The sequence below is a fragment of the Sinohyriopsis cumingii genome, chromosome 10 (genome assembly GCF_028554795.1).
Source record: "Sinohyriopsis cumingii isolate HCF-2022 chromosome 10, ASM2855479v2, whole genome shotgun sequence".
NCBI lineage: Eukaryota > Metazoa > Mollusca > Bivalvia > Unionida > Unionidae > Sinohyriopsis > Sinohyriopsis cumingii.
The window spans coordinates 118,518,229-118,545,678 of record NC_142970.1 but is presented as its reverse complement, the minus strand read 5'-3'; the positions used below and the strand labels follow the sequence as shown (position 1 = coordinate 118,545,678).

The window sequence follows — 27,450 nt, the reverse complement described above, 5'->3', positions numbered from 1 at the left end:
TTTATTTGTCCTTGCATCACGTTAATCCCCTTGGTAAATTCAGGAACAACAACATTACCGAGTTTAATAATTTCCTCGTTGATTTTTTTGTTGAGATCGTCGATCGATGGTTTCTGACCCATCGAGATATTTACTTCGTTAATTTCGGCAAGAATATTAGTAATTTCCTCGTTGATTTTTTTTATTTTTTTGTTGAGATCGTCGATTGATGTTTTATCGATTTTCTGACTCATCGAGATATTTACTTCGTTAATTTCGGCAAGAATATTAGTAATTTCCTCGTTGATTTTTTTTATTTTCTCGCTAAGATCGTCATGTGATGCTTGATCGGCTTTCTTATTTGCTAGTTCGTTTGCGGCGGAGGAAGTATCAATGGATGTTTTTATATTCTCGTCAAATTTTTTGCTAAATTTATCTAAAACATCGTCAAGTTTTTTAAGGTCGTTATTTAACCTGTTAAGTCTTTTTGTCATTCTATCTTGAAGATCGTCGTGTAACGCTTTATCGGCCTTAAGGGGTAACTTTGCTATAATATCGGCGATATCAGCAATAGATTTTAATACCATCTCCGATTGGCGAGTAAATTGACTAATGTGATCGCGGTATTCGTCTCGCTTGATTATATCAGTTATTTTAACGTTGCTAGTTTGTAATCGCCCTTCTGTATTTTGAAATACAGCAACTTCGCCAGGATCCACCTCTGACAGTTATAAAAGATTGTTAATATCACTCTTGGTTGCAAACTTTGATGTATCGATGTCGACTGCGTCTTTTTTTTCTTTTCTGAAGAGAGATCTACCGTAAATGTCAACCATGATATTTATCTACGGTATATTCAAATAAAATTTTGCGATAAGAGTTGGATGATTTTGAAATTGCATCAAGGACGTTAATTGTCTCTGGACCGCATATTGGTGGATCCGCTAATGTTTGTGTTGGAAGTGTTGAATACCAAACCGGAAGTTTTAGTTTTGACACGTATTTGATAAATTCATTTGGCGGTGCTAATCCATATGAGTCGAAGTAAATAACTTCGCGAGGATTAATCGCATACGCAACCCAGTGAGTGCCAGGGCCGGAATTTTTATCGAGGTTTATTATTCCTGTCTCGGTAGGATTTGGTTTATCTGGTAGTTGATCTCGCATAAATACACCCCTGAAAAATTTTATTTTCTTTTTTTTTGCTTCACTTATTAAATCTAAATTTGAGGCTGGTAGGCTCGACTTAGACCGGATCCGTACGGGGGTCGTCTTAGGTAAAGACCGGATCCTTGTTGTGGTTGCAACAATTTTGCGAGAAGAGAGGGGAAGAGAAATCCTCCCTTTTTTTTGCGATATCTTCCTCCGACGATCTTTTTTCCTAATACGTTACCTATCCCACCAAGTGCACCTAATCCTACTGCCTTTGCAATCATGGGGGCCGCTGCAGCTATTAATCCTGGAATAGCGGCGAATAAAGGAAAAATACCACCTACTTTGATCATATCTCTGATTGCACCTATCGAGAGATTCAAGCGAATACCAGTATTTGCTGATCTGGCTCTGGTGAAATGTCCGTGTTGATTTTTAGTTAACGATAGTTTGTTAGGTCCACCGTGAAGTTGATTACTTTTTAAGGTTAAACTTAAACCTCGTCGTGCTGTTGTTGCTGCATGAAGTTTTTTCACCTGACCCGGGGTCAGAGTTACGCTGACGTGATCGTATGGCATATTAATAATCACTTAATCTAAATTTAGAATTTATTACATGTTCTCTACGGGTGCATCGATAACTCTCATTCTACCACTGATACCCTCCAGGATCATTGTTCTATCACTAAGAATAACCGCGATTGCTCTTGCTGGTCCTCCTGTGTTAATTCTGGCTTTGAAATGAATATCAACAACCGACTGCTTTACCAAATCGAGATGTTCCAGGGAAAAGTAATAGATGGGATAGAGAGTATTAAAATCTAACTGTGATATTTACAATCCGGTATCAATATTTTGATCACGTCCCATAAAACTTAGTAATCGATGATATGCACGTGCCGTCGAATTGTTCTCAAAATCGATGGCTATTTCCTCGGATGGCTCCTGTTGGCCATTTATTCTCAACGATACATTTGTTGCCTCGAATCGATCGAATATCATGTTACTGTGATTTTGATCGTCTCTAATCATGCTTTGCAGGGCAACAAAGATATGTCTAGGTGCGGAAGAGCCCTGCTGTGACGCAATTCGCCAGGTAAAAATTCCGTCCATATTAACATTTTCGTAGGAGTCAGTCATTGTTGTCAACCAAGACATGATGGATTTTCCTCCTTGATTCATAAATGATAATAATTTTTCTTCTATGATCATCGATGGAACTATTGCTGGCATCCACAAGGTAATTTTTTCAAGGACAACTTTACCAGGATCACCAGGATCTCTCCAAATGGCTCTGTCATCATTGGCATCTCGAACGAAAGATATCGTATGCTTCGCTCCGTAAATAACTTTTCTGAAATGTCTGCAAAATCGAAAAATATGAGATAATGGAATTGCACAGGAGAATTTTCGTTCATCTCCCTTCAACATATTTTTTCTTATGGCAAATCCAAGATTGTAATTGCCATTGGGGGCAATCATCGCTGAACGAACATCAGCGGGGGCGCCAGCGGGGTCTACCGGTCTACCAATATCAAATGGTAAATGTTCAGGGTAGTTGGAATTATCCTTGGCAAACATCATACTAGGACCGGCTGATCTGGTAAAATCATCCGAGTATCTTGCTAGACCTATGATAGTCGTTGCTATATCAACGTTGTTCGTAATTGATTCAATCTCTCTTCCATCAATCATGTAAGTGGCATTCTTGAATAATGCCATGATACCATTATTGACAAACCCAACACCAAAATCCGCATCGTAGTTGGTACCATCAGCTGCCTTTACAATTTTTCCAACAAATTCGATATACGCCTCAGATGGAAGAAAATATCTTGTTGTATCGTGGACTTGAATTTCCTTTCGATTTCTTGAATCTGGCTCAACTACATCGTACGAGAAATACTGGAAATCTCGCACTGATGTATCCCTACCTACTGGTTCATCCATGTCAAATACTTCATTTGACACTTGTGCGAACATTTATTATTAATAATATCGTCTAAAACGAAGACCACTACCTGAAACAAAACTTGTATTTGCTAAATTTGTATTAGCAACATTCTGCGCTAGATTTGTCTTAGCAACTTCCTGCGCTAGATTTGTTATAGCAGCTTCCTGTGCTAGATCATTTATTTTTTTATTTGCCGCATCATTTATGGCCTTACTGACTTCAGGTGGCATTTCTCTGGTAATAGGTAATTTGACGGGTTGCTTTTTACGTACTAAACTTAATATTTTATTTTTGATAGCGTTGAAGCCTTTACTGGCCAAATTACCGATACCAGAAACAGCAGTCTCACCAATCTTTCCTATTGCTTTCAATCCTAGTTGTTTTACCATTGGTCCAATTTTAGGTATTACTCGAGTAACGAGACTTCCAATGATATCGCCGAATCCATTGCCGTGAATATATTTGTACACTGGCAATCGAGAGTTTACTATGCGGACCTGATTAGGTCTGCGTTGATGTTTATGAATAATCATGTTATTTCAATTGTATTGATTTAATCGATGAGTTCATCGACAAACTCTTTATAAATATGAGAATCGATGATACCACCACGGAATAATCGCTGACAAATATCTGATGCTTCGTTGACTATCTCACGAGAGTTATTTCCGGCTCGTTTTCCTCCGATTAATACTTCGAGGCGAGATACATCGTTGACAACACTATCGGGACAAACTGAATATCCGCTTCCTGTTTTTTTTGTTTCTGGAGATTCCAATGGCGTTGAGTAAAATATTTCGTCTGACGGCGATGAAGATGTCCCTGACGACGATAACCCTGACGACGATGACTTCGGTGGCGAATCCCCTATAGGACTATCTTGTTTAGGATATTTATCCTTTATAGTAAGATATGGGCTTATAGCAGCCTTTTCAAGAGGAGCATATGGTTGTAAAATAGAAACTTCTTCAAGTGATTTTACAAGCGGGGGGTATGTTAATTTAGAAATAATTTCCTCTGTGGGATTATAAAATTTTTTAGGACTAAACTTTTCAGGACTATCTTTTTTAGGTGTTATTAAAGTTGATGCTCTTGCTTTTCCCTCTGATAACTTTATTCTGTAATTACCAACATCCGATGAAAATTTCCCAAAATCTTCATCGGAATATCTTACTGGTTTTCCTAAACTACCAAAATACATCATCGCATACCAATCAAGTGTGTTAACTTTATCAGCATCAAATTCTTTTCGCAAAAAGAATCTTTTATTTTTCGTAGAATCATCCGCAGCTATTTGAACTACTGAATCATAGTCGCCAAGTAAATACAACCTGTTTGTATTCAAATAATTATCCGCTGTTACACTAGGATCAATTTTAAACACACTACTAGCCGGTGATGATTTATATTCGGGTACAATTATCGGTTCATCACTCTGATCTTTTTTCTTTTTTGGTTTTCTTTCCTTTTTCTGAGGTGGAGTTCTTTCTTTTGGTCTAGCTCCTAATTCCTCTGGTTGAAATATTGGCTCCTGTGGTTGAATATCTTCCTGTGATGTTTCTTTTCTCCCTCGTTTTTTAGTTTTTTCCTTCTTCTCCTGTTGTTTTCTTTCTTTTTCCAGTTGTTTTCTTTCTTCTTTTTCCTGTTGTTTTCTTTCTTTCTCCAGTTGTTTTCTTTCTTCCGCCTCTTGCTTATTATATCTTTGTGTATCTCTTGCCGTTTCTAAAAATCTTCTGTAACGCGGATCCGCTGTCTTACTTATTGATGTTGTTTGTGTGTAAATTTTATATACCATATCATACCAACTATCGCGAGTTGCATATCTTTTTTTCCCCACTGCAGTCAAAAATTCAGTTCGACTACTAAAATATTCCTCCGCAAATTGGCCAATCTCATCTATATTATACAATGTCGAGAGGGGCCGCGATATTATTTCCCATCCATCATCGGTGAAATTTTCTCTTAAATTCTCAATATTAAACTTTCCTTTTATCATTAAAGGTTTTCCTCCAGGTTTTTTTCCTCCAGGTTGTCCTCCATCATCAATTGCAAGTTGTTGCGCCGCTGCTGCTATTGCTAATCGCTCGGGTAATGTTCGTGATTGATCCTCAATACCTTTCAACATAGGAAATATTCCACGTTTTTTGGCATCTGGATCTTTTTCGTCGCCATATACAACCTGCTCAATTGTTCCGGTCACTGGCTTCAACCATTTTGCCGAAGTTTCGGAAATTCCATGCTGCATATCTTCGTAACTACGAACATTTCTCTTAAATAATCGTTTTGTCGGAATGAACTTCTTTAATGCCGCTAATTACTCTCGCGCTAATCTGGCAGAATGAGGTTCTCCAACTGTGCTAACTTTTCGACTCATCTTATTTTCAACTATATTGTTTTATTGTGAAATAAAATTACAACCCACCATAATTCATTATGGCACAAATAAATTTTACAATACCCCCCCCAAAAAAATGCTGTTTTTTTTTATGCCTAAAAATGCACTTTGGGTCGGAATTTTGCGGATTAATTTGCGCAGGAGGCGTTATTTCTGCTTTCTGAGGCTTCTACGGATAAAGTTTGTGTGGGAGGCTTAAATTTATCTGAGCCACCTGGTCTGTACGACTTCCCTGCTGCTGGAGTTAGGTAGGATATATGATTAAACATCTAAGTTATGATTGTAGAGCTAAGTAGTATATATGATTATCTAATTGAATTAAGATTGAAGAGTTAGATGGGATATAGGATTATCTAACTGATTTGTAGAGTCATGTAGGATATAGGATTATATAATTGAATTATGATTGTAGACTTTGTAGGATATAAGATTTACTATTGAATTATTATTGTAGAGTTAGGTAGGATGTAGGATTATCTAATTGCATTATTATTTGTTAGGTAGGCTATAGGATTACCTAATTGAATTATTATTGTAAATTAAGGTAGGATATAGAATTATCTAATTGAATTAGGATGGTAGATTTAGGTGGGATTTAGGATTATCTAACTGAATTATGATTATAGCTGATTTTAGCATCTCAGCTTGAATTGTTTGTAAGCTTGCAAAAGAAAATAAAAACATGTTGTCTGGTCTGCTGACACACCGAAGGTCACCATTGGTATATACTCTCAGAAAATAACCACAAATGTTTATAAATCTCCAAAAGTATGTGACTATTAATATTGCTTTGGTTTGGACACATTTTGTTTCTTATATACAATATTTGGGCTTACTTATCTATTATTTTGACAGAATTCCACAAGTCAGGTGTATCCACTGGAAATGGTTTGGATAGAGACCTCAACTGAGTCTGATAGCCAGAAGTAAGAACTGTCATATGTTTTATGTTTATTGTTCAAAGCAAAACTTATTTGTTTACAAGAAGATGTATTGATTTGTAGCTAGGAGGTATGCTCCTATACTGAATTCCTGGACATTTAGTTTGGTTAGCAGAGCATCAGGTCCTTCAAGGAGCTCTTGTTTTTAAACTTTATGAATATGTAAAATTTTTCTTTGTTTCAGTCAGAATAATATTTGTAATGCTAATGATGGTACCCAGGTACAAGTCTTTTCCTGCTGAGGGGCCCCGATCAGCCGAGTGGTCTAAAGCACTCACTGTTACAGATCACTGCCATCTCACCTCTGTCTGCATGAGTTTGAGTCTCAGCCTCGGCTAACGTTGGTACATAAGAAAGCCTGCCAGTAGCTTCTCGTGGGTTGGTGGTTCTTCCCGTGGTTTTCCAGGGTTCTTCCTCCACCAATTATACTGGCCGCCATGTATAGCCTATCTTGTGCTGAAAAATGGCATTAAACCTGCCAACAACAACAACAACTGCTGCTCTTTCTGCATCAAATATACAATAAATTTGTATATTCTTGCTTGAAATGAGTTGAACCTTCATAGAGAAATAATTTCTAAGTGGCTGCAGATGCTTGGAATTTCTAAAACTTCATCAAGCTACATGACAATTTCCAGCACAAATCTTTAATCTGCAGATTTAAACATCATTCATTTAGCAGAAAAGTTATCCCAAAGCACAACATACTACCTTGAAACTGTTTTGCATTTGATCATTGACAGAAAAACTGTTTGATTTGGTTTACGGTACAGCAACACAAGTATATTATTTAGTTGTTGTTGTTGCTGTATTTTTCAGCACACGATAGGCTATACATGGTGGCCAGTATTAACGGTGGAGGAAGAACTCCGGAAAGAACCACTGACCCAAGAGAAGCTATCGGCAAGCTTTCTCACATATCCTCATTGACCGAGCCCGAGACTCGAACCCACGCAGAAAGAGGTGAGATGGCAGTGATCCATGATGGAGAGCGCTTTAGACAACTCAGCTACTCGGGGCCCCATATTATTTAGTGCTGAGGCAGTTGGATGAATGTAAAATGCACACATGAGTTGATATTGTTTTCAGTTGTACAAAAAGCATTCACTGGCCTGAAAAAGGGACTTTAGGGTTGGTCGCCTGAAATTGGAACTGAGAGTTGGTGGAAAAACTCAGGAAAATGCATAGTCATCTTTACTTTTTTGGCATATTTGGGTGAAATAGCAGATACTGTGGTGACTGTTTTGCCTGGATTGAGCTCCAGCATGGATATTGTACCCTGACAATGCAGTTCACACTGGCATGACTATTTTCTCTGAATTGCCCCCACCCCAGAATGGAACCTGACAATGCAATTCACACTGACATGACTATTTTCTTTGAATTGCCCCCATCCCAGAATGGACCCTGACAATACAATTCACACTGACATGACTATTTTCTCTGAATTGCCCCCACCCCAGAATGGAACCTGACAGTGCAATTCACACTGACATGACTATTTTCTCTGAATTGCCCCCATCCCAGAATGGACCCTGACAATGCAATTCACACTGGCATGACTATTTTCTTTGAATTGCCCCGACCCCATATTGGAACCTGACAATGTAGTTCACACTGGCATGACTATTTTCTCTGAATTGCCCCCACCCCAGAATGGAACCTGGCAGTGCAATTCACACTCATATGACCATTTCATCTTAATTGTCTCCCATCATGGACCCTGAAAATGCAGTTCTCACTCAGATAACCATATCACCTGAATTGCCTCCTATCATAAACTCTAACATAGTTCATAGGAAACACACCACATTCTGCAGAACACTTGTCTTCACCTTTTTTAACCTCAAAATTGTTTGATTATCTTCCCCTCACACTCAGATATTTCAACTGAATTACCTCCTCTATTTTCTTTTCTTTAGAAATTTGATAATAATGAAGACTCCAGAGGAGACCTTGACTATGAGTGCTCCATCATCAGCTGCCAAGGTATTTTCATTAATCTATTGTTTTTGATTATTACATTATTTTGCCAGCATTATCATGATGAAGCAGTCAGCAGAGCAATAGACACAGTTTTTTTCTTCATCAGCAAGATATGTTTTGTATTGCCTGGTACAGTGGTAATACATCATTGTATGGATGAAGGTGAGATATTAACAAAGCTCATCATTGCATGGATGAAGGTGAGATATCAACAAATCTGTAGGTATAAATATAGTTAAGTAATGAGTATTACGAACATATTCAAAGACTATTTGAAGGCTCCTTTTGATACAGTGTGACTATGACAAAGCATTGTTTATTAGAAACACATCCAAAGACTGTTTGAAGGTTCCATTTGATACAGTGTGACTATGACGAAGCATTGTATATTAGGAACACATCAAGGGACTATTATAAAGTTCCATAGGATATCAGAGTGACTATGACAAAGTGTACTATTTGCATCACATCAAGGGACTGTTTTAAAGTTCCATTTGATAATATTATCACTATGACAAAGAGTATAATGCATTCAGAACACATCCAGGTAATGTTTCAAATTTTTCCAGTTGCTACTTCTTTTGAATATTTTCAGGTGGAGTGGTTGATGTCATTGAATTCAGCCATCAGTAAAGTTCTGGCTGACCATAAGCCATTACCGGAGTCCCGCCACACCAGTTCAGATAGACTGACACCCCCTGTCATCAGATATGGGACGCATACTTTCACTAAACCTGGTCCAAACAAAGATGCAGTCTATACAGGATACTGGATAAGTGGCACCATGCATGGAATGTGTGTAACTGTTATTGTCTTGAGAGTACATAACTGCTTATATTCTTATTGTGTTTCATAGACAGTAACTACTAATTGTCTTCACAGTATATTTTACTGCTAATTGTCTTGAAAGTATGTCACTGCTAATTGTCTTGAAAGTATGTCACTGCTAATTGTCTTGAAAGTATGTTACTGCTAATTGTCTTGACTATATATTTACCTGCTCATTGTTTTGAATATATCACTGCTAATTGTCTTGACAGGATATTTCACTGCTAATTGTCTTGATAGGATATTTCACTGCTAATTGTCTTATAGTATGTCACTGCTCATTGTCTTGACAGTATGTCATTTTTAATTGTCTTGACAGTTTTTCACTGTTATGTTCACAGTATGTTACTGCTAATTGTCTTGACTATATTTCACTGATATTTGTCTTGAAAGTATGTCACTGCTTATTGTCTTGACAGTATGTCACTTTTAACTGTCTTGACAGTTTTTCACTGTTAATTGTCTTGACAGCATGTTATTGTTAATTGTCTTGACTGTATATTTCACTGTTAATTGTCTTGATTATATATTTCACTTTCAATTGTCTTGACAGCATGTTATTGTTAATTGTCTTGACTGTATATTTTACTGTTAATTGTCTTGACAGTATGCTACTATTAATTGTCTTGAGAGTATGTCACTGCTACTTGTCTTGACATTTATGTAACTGCCAATTGTTTTGATAGAATGCCACTGCAAATTGTCTTGACAGTATGTCACTGTTAATTGTCTTATCAGTATTTCACTGCTAATTGTATTGACAGTATGTCACTGCTCATTTTCATGACTGTTATATAACTGATGATTGCCTTGACTGTTATATCACTGGTAATTACCTTGACTGTATGACTGTGAATTATTATAATTGTATAGAACTGTGAATTATTATGACAGTATGTAATTGTTAATTGTATTGACAATATGTAAGTGATAATTGTCTTGAAATTATGTCACTACTAAGTGCCTTATTTTTATGATGTCTGTACTGAAATATAATATGGCATTATTAGGATTATGTCATTCTGTAAAACAAAAATGGCATTTCTTTATCAGGACTCAGACCTGTAGATACGTTACTTGGGAATAGGGGATCACTTTTGTTTTGTCGAATCAAAGGCATTGTTTGTTCAGTCTCTAAATTTGTAGAGTAGTCTCAGCAGAGAAAGGAATCATTTTTGATTTGTTCCCTCAAAGCATTGTTTGTTTGGTCTCTAAATTTATAGAATAGTCTCTGCAGAAACAGGAATCTTTGTTGTTCAAGCAGAAGCATTCTTTGGTCTTTAAATTGTAGATGATTGAGGAGAAAGGAATCAATGTTGTCTTGTTAAAGAAGCATTCACCAAAGACACTGCTGTTGTTGCACAAAATTGTATGAATGGATGTTTAATAAACCCATTAGGTGGACATACCTGAAAATTACATCAAATTGAGGCTTACTTTAAAGAACATAATTATTATGAATTAAACTTGGCATGTGGAAATATCTTGACAATGTATGAGATAAGCTCATTTATTTTATATCCATGATATAAGTTCAAGGTCAAACACAATAATGATTTTGTAATAGTGCACTTATCCTGTGAACAAATTAACTCAAACATAAATGTACCTCATATGTCATGTGGAGCAGGTGCACAGCCTCACCAATAGAAATGCTAATTTAAAAAAATAAATAGATCTATGTTTTGTCATTTTATTTAACCGACTCTTTACCATTGTTATAAGACTGCTTTGGTGGTCTGATGGTTAGAGTGTCTGCCCTAGATGCAGGAGATTGTGAGTTTGAACCCAGGCAGAGTCATAGCAAAGACTTATAAAATGGTACTAACAGCTGCCTTGCTAGGCACTCAGCATTAAGAGGTTAGTGTTTGGACTGGTGGTCTGAATTCAGGATAATGTGACAGGGTGTGACATCTTGCTGCATGTCTGTGGCATGATGCCTCAGTGCTAGACATCACTGTAAACTGCCACACTGCAGACATCATAGCAATATGACTGAAAAATTGTTAAAGCTGTGTTAAAAATCCAAATCACATGCACACACACCATTGCTATAACCTTTGCAGTTTTTACGTCATCGCAGGTCATCAAAATAACATTTTTGTGTAAACAATAAACACAAGTCAAACTAGTATTGAAACTTCATTGTAATGCTTGACATTAATCGTCTGTTTTAGAATATTCCCAATTGATCATTAAGCTTAATTTCTAATTCCTGATTCAATGCCTTGTTCCTGTTTAATTCTTTCTCAAATTTTGTGTCTACCAGTTGTGTACTTTATACAATTTTGTTTCAGTAATGGAATTGCTTACTACATGGGTATTGAATGGTGTCCTTGAAAACGTTTTTAAAAAAAAAAATCATGTATTTGTTTCTTCTTAAACAGTTACTACTATTATTTCTAAAAACATTTAAAGTTTATAACTTTGTGTTTGTAATTGAAAGATCCACTTAAAAATATCCTGCTGCCATAACTTTTGGCTATCACCTATTTTAATGTGAATGCCATTAATTGTTACATTGGATTTCCATAGTTAAACCACTACATTTAAATTTGGTTTCATTTTTCTAATTGAGTAGGTAACACTGATATAGTCATGAGGCAGTAAGAAATACATTATCTCATTTTCTAATTGGGTATATGACACTGATATAGTCATGAGGCAGTAAGAAATACATTGTCTCATTTTCTAATTGGGTATATGACACTGATATAGTCATGAGGCAGTAAGAAATACATTGTCTCATTTTCTAATTGGGTATATGACACTGATATAGTCACGAGGCAGTAAGAAATACATTGTCTCATTTTCTAATTGGGTATATGACACTGATATAGTCATGAGGCAGTAAGAAATACATTGTCTCATTTTCTAATTGGGTATATGACACTGATATAGTCATGAGGCAGTAAGAAATACATTGTCTCATTTTCTAATTGAGTAGGTAACACTGAATCATATAGTCATGAGGCAGTAAGAAATACATTGTCTCATTTTCTAATTGAGCATATAACACTGATATAGTCTGGAGACAGTAACAAATACATTGTCTCATTTTCTAATTGAGCATATAACATTCATATAGTCATGAGATGGTAGCTATACATTGTTTAATTTTCTAATATGGCATCAAAGACAGTTATCTCTCCAACAGGTGGAGCCACAATCCTGCTATTTAGTTATCCATGTAGTTTGTGAAAATATCATGATACACATGTGTTAGTGAAAATATCCTGATTTGTGTGGCTGAATGAAAATTTCTTAATAGTCTCAAATGGTATGCTGCAGTTTACAGTTCAGTACATGGAAGAATGAACTGCGATCTCAACTCTCTCTGCTTGGGCTCAAACAGTATGGGTACTTGAGAAAGCTTGAATGTAGCTTATCCTGAGTTGGTGGTTATTTCTAGGGTTTTCCAGGGTTCTTCCTTTACCATTTATCCTGGCCATCATGTATAGCCTATTTTGTGCTGAAAAATGGCATTAAACCCTTTAACAACAACAACTACTAAATGTACAGCTTATTGTGTTATTGTTTTTATTCATTGTTAAAAACAATTTAGTATATGCAAAACAGATGTGAGAACAGTGTCATATTTAAACCTTAAAGAGAAAGAAAATAATTGCCTTAATTTGGTGAACAAAAGTGAAATATATGGTCACAAAGAGGTAGATATACTTAGTAAAAATCAAGCAACTGCTTCTTTTGCCCAGATAACTTAGCTCCTCATCATTTTAACTCCTCATCGAAGATCCATGATCCATACGATTGAGACATTTTGTAAAACAAGATGAAGATATCTTTTTATTGCTTGTTTGTTTAGCAGGAAGTATACCAGAAGTAATTTGGACGACTTTGTTTCATGCTGCCACCTATCGGTTTAAAGGGAACATAACTAGCTATGATTCCTCATTGAGTGTGTGTTTGTGTGTTTGTGATTTGGATTTTTAACACAGAATTAACAATTTTTCAATCATATCACTATAGTGTCTGCAGTGTGGCAGTTCATAGTGTTGTCTAGCATCATGCCTCACCCAGTCACAATATCCAGACTGGCCAATCCTGATACTAACCACTTAATGCTGAGTGCCTAGCAAGGTAGCTGATAATACCATTTGTGTAAATCTTAGGTATGACTTGGCTGGGGTTCAAACCCATGACCTCCCACATCCGAGGCAGACACTCTTACCACTAGGCCATTTGAGAGTTCATCCCTTATTGAACATATAACACGGATGTAGTCATGATATAGTAACAGACTTAATTGGATTTTCAATAGATTTATTGAGTCTGTTTCATTATATTCTTTCAAAGTGCCCAATTCATTTTTTTTTACATAAAGATTGTTTTGGTGAGGATGTACAATGCTAAAAAAAGCAATATGTGTCCAATTACAGGGGCCAGATGAAGTGGTCTGATGGAAGATGTTACAATGGAAAATTTAAGAATGGCCAACAAACAGGGTACGTATTGTTGGTTTTGCTGTTCACTAACTACCCAATGCATATAGTTGAAGATATACAAAAAGTACAGGGCTAATCTAAAATAAGATATACAAAAAGTACAGGGCTAATCTAAAATAAGATATACAAAAAGTACAGGGCTAATCTAAAATAAGATATACAAAAAGTACAGGGCTAATCTAAAATAAGATATACAAAAAGTACAGGTCTAATCTAAAATAAGATATACAAAAAGTACAGGGTTAATCTAAAATAAGATATACAAAAAGTACAGGGCTAATCTAAAATAAGATATACAAAAAGTACAGGGCTAATCTAAAATAAGATATAAGAGAACTACAGTCTAATCTAAAATCAATTAACATGAAATGTACATGGCTAATTTTAAATAAATTAAGATGTATGAAAAGTACAGGTCAAAGCTAACATAAGATATATGAAAAGTATAGGGTTAATCTAAACTAAGTTCAGCAGACTTAGTTGATTCATAAGTAAGAATGCATGTATGCGCAATGTTATGTTTTTAAGTTTCAAGTTTAAAATTGTTCATATTATTATCACCATTGTCTGATGCATTTAAAACAACTGGGTGTTCGTACAAAGGAACAGCAAATGACAAAGAATACCTAGTTTTAATAACAGAACGACTGCTTTCTGTGGGTGCATTGTTGCTATGGCTGGGTCCATCACAATGACCCCATGCACTGTCCCTATCATCTTTTGCACATTGTGACAGGTTGCCTCGGGTGGTAGTGACTCACAATTCATTGCTGTGGGTTACACCTGTGTAATAATTTCTTCAAAGGCTTGTTTCTAAACTATTAAAGTTAGGGCTGAACTTATAATGACCTTGCTGAATTCTGGAAAATTGTTCTGCATTTATAGAAAACCAAACTGATGATGCATGCCAGGTAAACTTGTACTCATTCTAACATAACGAGGCAGGTTCTGGCTGATTCCTGCCATAGAAATATGTTCTATCCAATTCATGCTGTTGAAGCTTGTGCACATTCTGACATAATAAAAGCAGGTTTGAACTATTTTCATGTTTGCATTGTTGTGATATCTGCTGTACTGAATATTCAGAAATTTTTGCTTGTTATATGAGAATGGCTATTATATTTATTCGGACTCAGGGGCAGTCTCATATTAACATAGATTAGGCTGTAGGATTATGATTTTCTGATAAAAACCATTTGGAGTTGCACAGCTTTTAAAATTAGTTGGGAACAGCTCATGGAACATTACCTTTGATTTCTGTGATTTTTTATACCCAATTTGCAGACAATTTTTGTTTCATTTCAGAGCATATATTTATCTCAAATCTTCCTGCTTATACTTATGTCCTTTTGTCGATTATCTCAGTTAGGTAGAAGTATTTGCATGCAAACACTTACATGATGGAGATCTTGTGTGGTTTATACAGAAACTATTGAGAGGTTCCAAATGAATTGTTTCCTTGAGTGGTATTAAAAATTGATCGTCAATTGATCTGCAATGAATGAAACTTTTAATATGCAAGAGGTCAGTAATATTCATCAGTCATGTCAGAATAACAGAATGATTACCAAGGAAAAGTGGGGGACACAGATTTTCTGCTCAGGATGACAAATAAAAGGAGAATCAGATGTAATGATGCAAAATTGTGCTAGCATTTCAGCCTCGCAGCAGATGGTCAAAAAGCCTTCCTTCCCCACCACCTTTTGTATCCCTGGCATGGTCAAAAAGCTTTCCTCCCCCACCACCTTGTCTACCCATGCTATGGTCAAAAAGCCTTCCTCCCCTTCCACCTTGTCTGCCTCAGATAGTCAAAGAGCCTTCCTCACCCACCACTTTGTCTAACTCCAGATGATGAAAACACCTTCCTACCCTACCACCTTGTCTACCCATGATGGTCATAAAGCCTTCCTCCTCCACCACCTTGTCTAACTCCAGATGGTCAAAAAGCCTTCCTTCCCCACCACCTTGTCTACCCCATATTTTCATAAGCCTTCCTCCCCCACCACATTGTCTAACTCCAGATGGTCAAAAATCCTTCCTTCCCCACCACCTTGTCTACCCATGATGGTCAAAAAGCCTACCTTCCCCACCACCTTGTCTACCCCAGATAGTCAAAAAGCCTACCTCCCCCACCACCTTGTCTACCCTAGATGGTCAAAAAGCCTTCCTCCCCACCACCTTGTCTACCCCAGATGATCAAAAAGCCTTTCTCCCAAAACCTTGTATACCGCAGATGGTCAAAAAGCCTTCCTCCCCCACCACCTTGTCTACCCCAGATGGTTAAAAAGCCTTCCTCCCCGACCACCTTGTCTACCACAGATGGTTAAAAAGCCTTTCTCCCCCACCACCTTGTCTACCCTAGAAGGTCAAAAAGCCTTCCTCCCCCACCACCTTGTCTACCTTAGATGGCTAAGAAGCATTCCTCCCCCACCACCTTGTCTCTCCCAGATGGTTAAAAAGCCTTCCTCCCCCACCACCTTGTCTACCTCAGATGGTCAAAAAGCCTTCCTCCCCCACCACCTTGTCTACCTCAGATGACCAAAAAACCTTTCTTCCCCACCACCTTGTCTACCTCAGATGGTCAAAACGCCTTCCTCCCCCACCACCTTGTCTACCATGATGGTCAAAAAGCCTTCATTCCCCATCACCTTGTCTACCTCAGATGATCAAAAAACCTTTCTTCCCCACCACCTTGTCTACCTCAGATGGTCAAAACGCCTTCCTCCCCCACCACCTTGTCTACCCTAGATGGCTAAGAAGCATTCCTTCCCCACCACCTTGTCTATCCCAGATGGTCAAAATGCCTTCCTCCCCCACCACCTTGTCTACCCATGATGGTCAAAAAGCCTTCATCCCCCATTACCTTGTCTACCCCAGATGGTCAAAACGCCTTCCTCCCTCACCACCTTGTCTACCCACGATGGTCAAAAAGCCTTCCTCCCCCACCACCTTGTCTATTCCAGATGGTCAAAACGCCTTCCTCCCCTACCACCGTGTCTACCCATGATGGTTAAAAAGCCTTCATCCCCCATCACCTTGTCTACCCCAGATGGTCAAAAAGCCTTCCTCCCTCACCACCTTGTCTACTCCAGATGTTCAAAAAGCCTTCATCCCCCATCACCTTGTCTACCCCAGATGGTCAAAAAGCCTTCCTCCCCCACCACCTTGTCTACCCATGATGGTCAAAAAGCCTTCATCCCCACCACCTTGTCTACCCCAGATGGTCAAAAAGCCTTCCGCCCCGACCACCATGTCTACCCCAGATGGTCAAAAACCTCTCCTCCCCACCACCTTGTCTATCCTAGATGGTTAAAAAGCCTTCCTCCCCTCCACCTTGTCTACCCCAGATTTTCGAAAAGCCTTCCTCCCCACCACCTTGTCAATCCCAGATGGTCAAAAAGCCTTTCTTCCCCATCACCTTGTCTACCTGTTAAAATGAAGTCCTACATACAGTGTTATTTTGTGTACTAGGGCCCAGCTATGTGAAACAAATTATCCATGGATCTTAGATACAAAGGCACTGTGATCTCATTCAAAAGTGCTCTTAAAACTCACCTAGTTTGACTACAAGAACGGGCTTAAAGATTTAATAATGTTTACTTGCTTAATTATTGTCGGCATGTTTTTGTTTTGTAATTTCATGGTGTTTGTTTGTTTTTGTATATGTCATGTCATTGTATAAGTTTTTATGTTTTCTCTAATAATATAAAGCACTTAGAGCTTCTAAAGACTAGACACTGTATTAACTACAAATTATTATTAATATTATTATTATTATTATTATTGTTGTTATTAAGTGATCTCAATACTAACATATATCTCAATACTAACAGATATGATCTCAATACTGGTATAATCTCAATACTAAATAATATGATCTAAGTACAAGCAGACTGATATATTTCAATACTGATCTCAGTATTAACTGATCGATATCAGTGCTTACTGTTACAGTCTCAATACTAACCACACTAGTTTTCTGTTCCCAGATATGGCAAATTGATTCAGCCAATAGGGGACAAGTTTGAGGATGTCTTAGAGGGGACATGGAAAAATGGTAAACTGCATGGATTGGGAAAAATCAGGTAAGAAACAAATAGTGTAAATTCACTAAATTTAGCTCTACTGGTCATATGAGCATATGGGATGGTTTGTAATCTGTCGTTCATTGTCTGTCGATCATATATCGGATCTATTAGCACAAGTTTGTTATTACTCCTCCTTGTAAACTTCTTGGATGATTGTCATGAAGCTTTGTATGCGCACCCATCACCTAGTTGGTTCTAAATGAAAATGATACCTATCAGACATTCAGTATGGTTGCCATAGTAGTCCTATTGAAAACCTTATTGTTACTTCTCCTGATTGGATGGTCATGTCATTTGGGGTCATACTAAAAGACTTTTTATAATATCTAGTTGATCCTAAAGAAAATGATGTCAGTCATGTTTCCAATATTGCCATCATGGTATCCATCTTGAAAATAATGATATTGCTAGTCCTCCTGAATGGAAAGTCATGGGGTTAACATGAAAATACTGATATTGCTAGTACTCCTGCATGGAAAGTCATGGGGTTAACATGAAAATACTGATATTGCTAGTCCTCCTGAATGGAAAGTCATGGGGTTAACATGAAAATATTGATATTGCTAGTCCTGCTGAATGGAAAGTCATGGGGTTAACATGAAAATACTGATATTGCTAGTCCTCCTGCATGGAAAGTCATGGGGTTAACATGAAAATATTGATATTGCTAGTCCTGCTGAATGGAAAGTCATGGGGTTAACATGAAAATATTGATATTGCTAGTCCTGCTGAATGGAAAGTCATGGGGTTAACATGAAAATACTGATATTGCTAGTCCTCCTGCATGGAAAGTCATGGGGTTAACATGAAAATACTGATATTGCTAGTCCTCCTGAATGGAAAGTCGTGGGGTTAACATGAAAAAACTGATATTGCTAGTCCTGCTGAATGGAAAGTCATGGGGTTAACATGAAAATACTGATATTGCTAGTCCTGCTGAATGGAAAGTCATGGGGTTAACATGAAAATACTGATATTGCTAGTACTCCTGCATGGAAAGTCATGGGGTTAACATGAAAATACTGATATTGCTAGTCCTCCTGAATGGAAAGTCATGGGGTTAACATGAAAATACTGATATTGCTAGTCCTGCTGAATGGAAAGTCATGGGGTTAACATGAAAATACTGATATTGCTAGTCCTCCTGCATGGAAAGTCGTGGGGTTAACATGAAAATACTGATATTGCTAGTCCTCCTGAATGGAAAGTCATGGGATTAACACTTACGATGTCTAGTTTGTCCTAAATGAAAATGTTGCTGATCTGATATCTAATATGGCAACACAGTGACCATCTTGAAAATCTTATTATTGCTAGTCCTCCTGAATAGGTGGGCATGTTGATGTTGTGCTTTCATTGAAAGCCTTCTTATAATGTCTAATTGGTCCTATATGGAAATGGTGCCAATCTGGTATCCAATATGGCCACCAAGGAAACCATCTTTTAAAAATTATTATTGTTACTGTCCAGAATAGAAACTAATATCAATATGAAGTTTCCACTAGAAGACACTAGTCACATTTACCATAGTTATTCTGATAGCAATGAATTCTCAAAGTAGGGGTGGGGGTGGGCATTAAATATCATACATCACTGTTTGACTGTAAATGTTTGCAAATTGTTTTGATTTTTCTAACCGCTTTTGGATAACTCCTGTTCTGTTTTGATTATTTGGACATACCATAATGCTGATAGATGGATGTATAAGCATCAGTATGGCAAATAATTCTTATGTGGGGAGGTAGAGGACATTTAGTAGAAAGGGGGATTCAGTTAGAATAACTAAGGTAATTCCCAGATGGGAATTCCCAAGTTTTCTGCCAGTGGATATGGTCTGATAAGCTCTTGGCCTCTTAAGGGAGCACTCAGTTTGATTTACAGATGACAATCCTTTTGATCAATCTGCAAATTTAGTATTTGTACTTGTTCACTTCCATGCAGAGTTCTCCAAATTTGCCCTTAATCCATTAGCTTTTTAAAGGCAACACCCTCTTTGTTTTCCCACTTGACAACCCTATGATTGAGCCCCAAGTTTTATACTTGCTCAGTACCAAATATCAGGGGTGTTTATTTGAACTCCTGTGATCATGCCACACAGTTGACGTGTGATAGTTGCAGCCATTAATAGATTTCACAGACTTATGATCAAGGTGCTATTTACAGAGCCCAAGTCCAGTCTCTACATTAGTACTCATACATGACAGTGAAGCTGAGGAAATGGAGTCCAATAATATTTACTATGATAGACATCACCGCTTTACGAAGATTAGAGGGGCCCCGAGTGGCCGAGTGGTCTAAAGCGCTCTCTGTTACGGATCACGGTCATCTCGCCTCTCTCTGCGGCGGTTTGAGTCTCGGATTCAGCCAATGTGGGTATGTGAGAAAGCTTGCCAGTAGCTTCTCGTGGGTCAGTGGTTCTTTCCTGGGTTTCCTGGGTTCTACCTCCACCATTAATACCGGCCGCCATGTGCCTATCGTGTGCTGAAAAATGGCATTAAACCCCACAACAACAACAACAACTAGATTAGATGATGATGGAGGTTTCAAAACTTTATTAGACAATGAAGATGAATTCTTGAACGTCATACCAGGTGATATTAGACAGTGACATTTATCCAATACTGTGAATCACAGAAATGTGGACGAGATTTTCTTGGTTTATTTGCAGGATGTGTGGAATTAAAAGATTACAGGAATCAGATCATTATTAACTATATTTATACCAGCATGTGAATTATGATTGAATTCATGGATGTATCATACAAATGGATTTAAAATGCCAAGTACTGTTGATTTTAATGAATTTAATTAGAACAAATTTAAAGTTGTCAAGTTATTTGTAAGATAACTTACACAATAGTGTAATTGTAGTTTGCAATGATTTTGTTATATATAATCCTGTTTGGCTCGTTTATTTATTTTCAAAGTACAAATATGACTAACTGAAGACAAGTCACCCCTTCAGATGGATCTGACTTGACTAATATATGGGTCAAAGAGAATTTGACTTTTTTGTAGTCCTAAAAATGGGGGTGGCGTGGGGTTTCAACTTATTATCAAGTTGACTTAAAAAAAGAGTATATATGGTAGTAAAATGTTGGCTTTTTTTACAATGAAGGTAGTATACTATAAAATCTTTTGTAATGCAAGTAGTATACTATAAAATCTTTTGTAATGCAGGTAATATACTATAAAATCTTTTGTAATGCAGGTAATTTACTATAAAATCTTTTGTAATGCAGGTAGTATACTATAAAATCTTTTGTAATGCAGGTAGTATACTCTAAAATCTTTTGTAATGCAGGTAGTATACTCTAAAATCTTTTGTAATGCAGGTAGTATACTATAAAATCTTTTGTAATGCAGGTAATTTACTATAAAATCTATTGTAATGCAGGTAATTTACTATAAAATCTTTTGTAATGCAGGTAGTATACTATAAAATCTTTTGTAATGCAGGTAGTATACTATAAAATCTTTTGTAATGCAGGTAATTTACTATAAAATCTTTTGTAATGCAGGTAATTTACTATAAAATCTTTTGCAATGAAGGTAATATACTATAAAATCTTTTGTAATGCAGGTAATTTACTGTTGATTATTTGTAATGCAGGTATTATACTGTTGACTATTTGTAATGAAGGTAATATATACATTTGACTTTGTAATGCAGGTAATTTACTGTTAACTATTTGTAATGCAGGTATTATACTGTTGACTATTTGTAATGAAGGTAGTTTACTATAAAATCTTTTGTAATGCAGGTAATTTACTATAAAATCTTTTGTAATGCAGGTAGTATACTATAAAATCTTTTGTAATGCAGGTAATTTACTATAAAATCTTTTGCAATGAAGGTAATATACTATAAAATCTTTTGTAATGCAGGTAATTTACTGTTGACTATTTGTAATGCAGGTAGTATACTATAAAATCTTTTGTAATGCAGGTAATTTACTATAAAATCTTTTGTAATGCAGGTAGTATACTATAAAATCTTTTGTAATGCAAGTAATTTACTATAAAATCTTTTGTAATGCAGGTAATTTACTATAAAATCTTTTGTAATGCAGGTAGTATGCAGGTAATTTACTATAAAATCTTTTGTAATGCAGGTAATTTACTATAAAATCTTTTGTAATGCAGGTAGTATACTATAAAATCTTTTGTAATGCAGGTAATTTACTATAAAATCTTTTGTAATGCAGGTAATTTACTATAAAATCTTTTGTAATGCAGGTAATTTACTATAAAATCTTTTGCAATGAAGGTAATATACTATAAAATCTTTTGTAATGCAGGTAATTTACTATAAATTCTTTTGTAATGCAGGTAGTATACTATAAAATCTTTTGTAATGCAGGTAGTATACTCTAAAATCTTTTGTAATGCAGGTAGTATACTCTAAAATCTTTTGTAATGCAGGTAATTTACTATAAAATCTTTTGTAATGCAGGTAATTTACTATAAAATCTTTTGTAATGCGGGTAGTATACTATAAAATCTTTTGTAATGCAGGTAGTATACTATAAAATCTTTTGTAATGCAGGTAATTTACTATAAAATCTTTTGTAATTCAGGTAATTTACTATAAAATCTTTTGCAATGAAGGTAATATACTATAAAATCTTTTGTAATGCAGGTAATTTACTGTTGATTATTTGTAATGCAGGTAGTATACTATAAAATCTTTTGTAATGCAGGTAGTATACTATAAAATCTTTTGTAATGCAGGTAATTTACTATAAAATCTTTTGTAATGCAGGTAATTTACTATAAAATCTTTTGTAATGCGGGTAGTATACTATAAAATCTTTTGTAATGCAGGTAGTATACTATAAAATCTTTTGTAATGCAGGTAGTATACTATAAAATCTTTTGTAATGCAGGTAATTTACTATAAAATCTTTTGTAATTCAGGTAATTTACTATAAAATCTTTTGCAATGAAGGTAATATACTATAAAATCTTTTGTAATGCAGGTAATTTACTGTTGATTATTTGTAATGCAGGTATTATACTGTTGACTATTTGTAATGAAGGTAATAAATACATTTGACTTTGTAATGCAGGTAATTTACTGTTAACTATTTGTAATGCAGGTATTATACTGTTGACTATTTGTAATGCAGGTAATATATACATTTGACTTTGTAATGCAGGTAATTTACTGTTAACTATTTGTAATGCAGGTAATTTACTGTTGACTATTTGCAATGCAAGTAATATACTGTTGACTAGTTGTAATGCAGGTAATATACTATTTACTATTTGTAATACAGGTAGTGTGTTGTTGACTATTTGTAATGCAGGTAATATACTGTAGACTATATGTAATGCAGGTAGTATACTATTAACTATTTGGAATACAGATAATACACTGTTTACTATTTGTAATACAGGTAATATACTGTTGACTATTTGCAATGCCAGTAATATAATATTGACTATTTGTAATTCAGTTTGTCATACATTCTGTTGGTAACATTTTGTTTATCATTGTTACTTAGTTTCACTATGTTATGGTTCTTTGCTCATAAAAACTAGTTACAGTATAATGTTATTTTAAACAATATGCCATTTTTGTGTTTTTACATGTTGTTCAATTAAGACATATACATGTCGGAACAACTCTCAGCATAATGTAGCTCCCTCACTTATAAAGAAGCTACTTTTATTATAAAAATGGATCAGACTACTATTTTCTATGGCGATTTTGAAAAAGCTGAATTGGAGACCAAATTTTAATTTCAGCCAAATGAAAGTACCTGTGCAAAAGTTAAGTAATATTTGATTGGCAGACGCAAAATCTCAGGTTTAGAATGTATGTCCAGAAGATCATTTTGGGGTCTTTAAATTATCTGTGAAATTTGGTACCCTATAGCTAATAATGACTTTGCAATAAAATTGTATAGAGCTTTTCTCTATGGCATAGCATGAGTGACCAATTCCCAGTTTGAATCTTGTGTACTGCAGTTTAATTCTAGACTAAAGACATGTTGTGGTTGTGTAGTTTAATTCTAGACTAAAGACTCGTCATGTCGTGTAGTTTAATTCTAGACTAAAGACATGTCATGTCATGTAGTTTAATTCTAGACTAAATTAATTTTGATTCTAGACTAAAGACATGTTGTGTCATTGATTTTGATTCTGGACTTATGAAAATTTGATTGGACATAGTTAAGTCAAACTGAAACTTCATCCAGTCAGATTGCTTGAATGTAGATATGTATCAGTTTAGACTTAAATTAGGTTGGTCAAATCTAGGTCAGGTCAGGATTTAGAGTCACAAAGGTGTGGTTATAAGTCCAATATTCCAAACACCCTATCAGACAGCACCCAGCATTTTACTAAGCCACATATACAATTTAAATTTACCTGGTCATTTTTCCAGGTATGGCAATGGCGACCTCTATGAGGGATATTTCAAAGAAGGACGGAAATGGGGCCATGGAACATACAGAAAGGGCAGAAAAATTACCAGTGCATCCTTCATCTACATTGGAGAGTGGATTGCAGATAAGAAGCATGGTTATGGGGTCATGGATGATATTCTAAAAGGTGAGGGACAATGTTTTTAGTTTTGGAAGGCTATTCACTGTTATCAGTACAAGCACATAAGAATAGAATTGTAACTTTGAATTGAATACTGATGCAGAATGATCGTGATATATATACAACAGACTATACTTGTAATTATCTTACTCAATACTGGTCAAGAGCTCCCATGTACAACAGTATAGCACCTCAGTTATCAAGGGCAGCCATGTATGGTGAACTAAACTTTTAAATAGCAAACTGAATACTGTAAATATCAAACTGAATACTGTAAATATCAAAGTGAATATAAAACTGAATATGGCAAATATCAAATTGAATATAAAACTGAATACTGTAAATATTAAACTGAATATAAAGCTGAATACAGCAAATGTCAAACTGAATATGAAACTGAATACTGTAAATATCAAACTGAATATAAAACTGAATACTGTAAATATCAAACTGAATATAAAACTGAATACTGCAAATATCAAACTGAATATAAAACTGGATACTGCAAATATCATACTGAATATAAAACTGAATACTGCAAATATACTGAATATAAAACTGAATACAGTAAATGTCAAACTGAACATAAAACTGAATACTGCAAATGTCAAACTGACTATAAAACTGAATACAGTAAATGTCAAACTGAATATAAAACTGAATACAGTAAATGTCAAACTGAATATAAAACTGAATACTGCAAATATCATACTGAATATAAAACTGAATACTGCAAATATACTGACTATAAAACTGAATAATGCAAATGTCAAACTGAATATAAAACTGAATACTGTAAATATAAATCTAAGTATAAAAATGAATGCTGCAAATATCAAACTGAACACTATTGATATCAAAGGCAACATTATAATATAAAACTGAATACTGTAGTCATGAAATTGATTACTGTTGTTATCAAACTGAATACTGACGATGAATGACTGAACAGTGGACAAGAATTGTAATGATCATACTGAATACTGTCAGTATCAACTGAATACTGTTGATAGCAAAGTGAATACAATAAATATAAAACTGAATACTGTAGTCATGAAATTGATTACTGTTATCAAACTGAATACTGACGATGAATGACTGAACAGTGGACAAAAATTGTAATGATCATACTGAATACTGTCAGTATCAACTGAATACTGTTGATAGCAAAGTGAATACAATAAATATAAAACTGAATACTCTAAATGCCAAACTTAATATGAATGAAGAATGACTAGAGTGGACTAGAATTTTAATTATAAAACTGATTACCTGTCAATATTGAATACTATTTCGATGAAGAATGACTAGAGTGGACTAGAATTTTAATTATGAAACTGTTGTATGTCAATATCGAATACTATTTCGATGAAGAATGACTAGAGTGGACTAGAATTTTAATTATAAAACTGATTACCTGTCAATATTGAATACTATTTCGTTGAAGAATGACTAGAGTGGACTAGAATTTTAATTACGAAACTGATTACTTGTCAATATTGAATACTATTTCGATGAAGAATGACCATATAGAATTGTAAATCAAACTCTCCCTCTATACCTCACACTTGGATATCTCACAAACCTGCTTATGATGTGGGGTCTGTATGCCTTCCATTTTATTCAGTAATTACAAAATCTGGCCTCTATTTGTTGAAAATGATGAAAATCGCAATCAAAATTTTTATATATAGCCTTAATATATTGCTTGTTTTATCAACAACAACAGTTGGGACAAAAATATGAACGAACATCTTGAAATTTCTGACCTTTTAATAAGAAGTCATATATTTTGTTGTATCCAGCATTCTCAGTACATTATAAATAACAATATTTGAACAAATTATGATTTGAAATCATCACTAATGCTTACTGGTGGCAACCCTTTTTTAAATAAATACCAATTAAATAGACAATTTAATTTAAATTTGTATGTTAGTTTCATCTTCTAATTCAGTTCCAATGGAATTGGTATAAATGCAAAATGCCCTTCCATATTCAGAATGTGAAAAATGTCGTTATAATATCACAACTATGTTTGTGAGCTGTGTATGAGAATCTAATTAAATGTCAACTCTGTTTTGGTTTTTGACTTGCGGAAGTATTTGTTGTATAGTTACAGTCAATTAAAAGCATACCTGCTTTTTATTGTCACTTTCATTACATCTTTTGTATGAAATCAACTAAAATGATGGAGTAAAAGAAAAGTTAAAGGACAAGAGTTACTAACCAGCAGATGTTTGTCTTTCCTGAAAGGCTGGATTCAGAAGGGTTTTGCTTGGTGTCTAATTGATACATAATTCACTGCACTTGGATGACCTTGTATTTTTTTTTAAACATATAAAAATTAAAGTATGTACATTTTTGTAACCTCTACTTCATAATGCAGGAGAGAAGTACCTGGGAATGTGGCAGGAGGACAATCGTCATGGTGATGGTATTGTTGTCACGCTGGATGGGATGTATTTTGAAGGCAATTTCCAGGGTGGTAAAATGATTGTGAGTAGGACTGATGTGTATATGGAATGCAATATGAAATTCTCTGTCTGTCTGTCTTTGTCTGTTTGTCTCTGTATGTCTGAGTCTGTCTATCTGTCTGTCTGTCCACCTCTCCCTTTCTCTCTCAATCTATATATATATATATATATATATATATATATATATATATATATATATATATATATTTGTATGTATATGTATGTATGGGATCAAAATTATAATTAGAATGCATCTGTCAGACCAGACCATCTCTAAATATGTATAGTTTCAGTCATAATTATCTTGCTGTTGTTGTTTTTGTTGTTGTAGCTTTTGTTGTTATTGTAGGGTTTAACCCAGGGAAAACCCCGGAAAGAACCACTGATCCACAAGAAGCTACCATCAAGCTTTCTCATATACCCACATTGGCCAACATAGTTATCAGGAAATGAGATATTATTTCATCATGTCAAAACATAATCTTAATAATAAGCACCATTATTGTATTGCCTGCATATCATAGGTGTCATTTTCCCAGTGGTATTGGTGGCAGTGGCATCAACATCGATGGAAGTTTATATTTCAGTTTCCTACACAAGTCAGATAGCAGTGTTTGAGTGGTTGAATGC

The 27,450-nt window shown here is 35.4% G+C and overlaps 1 protein-coding gene across 2 annotated transcripts in view; it reads left to right on the top strand.

Annotated features, from left to right (window-relative positions):
- Positions 1-27,450, top strand: part of LOC149791097 (alsin-like) — a 239,562-nt gene that overhangs the window by 137,816 nt on the left and 74,296 nt on the right. For both annotated transcript variants that reach the window (XM_089973014.1, XM_089973013.1), the window contains 7 exons: positions 6,335-6,405; positions 8,343-8,409; positions 9,002-9,201; positions 13,635-13,700; positions 17,690-17,785; positions 24,183-24,349; positions 26,733-26,842. In XM_089973014.1, the coding sequence (XP_089829140.1) occupies positions 6,335-6,405; positions 8,343-8,409; positions 9,002-9,201; positions 13,635-13,700; positions 17,690-17,785; positions 24,183-24,349; positions 26,733-26,842 (777 nt within the window). The remainder of the gene's footprint in view (positions 1-6,334; positions 6,406-8,342; positions 8,410-9,001; positions 9,202-13,634; positions 13,701-17,689; positions 17,786-24,182; positions 24,350-26,732; positions 26,843-27,450) is intronic.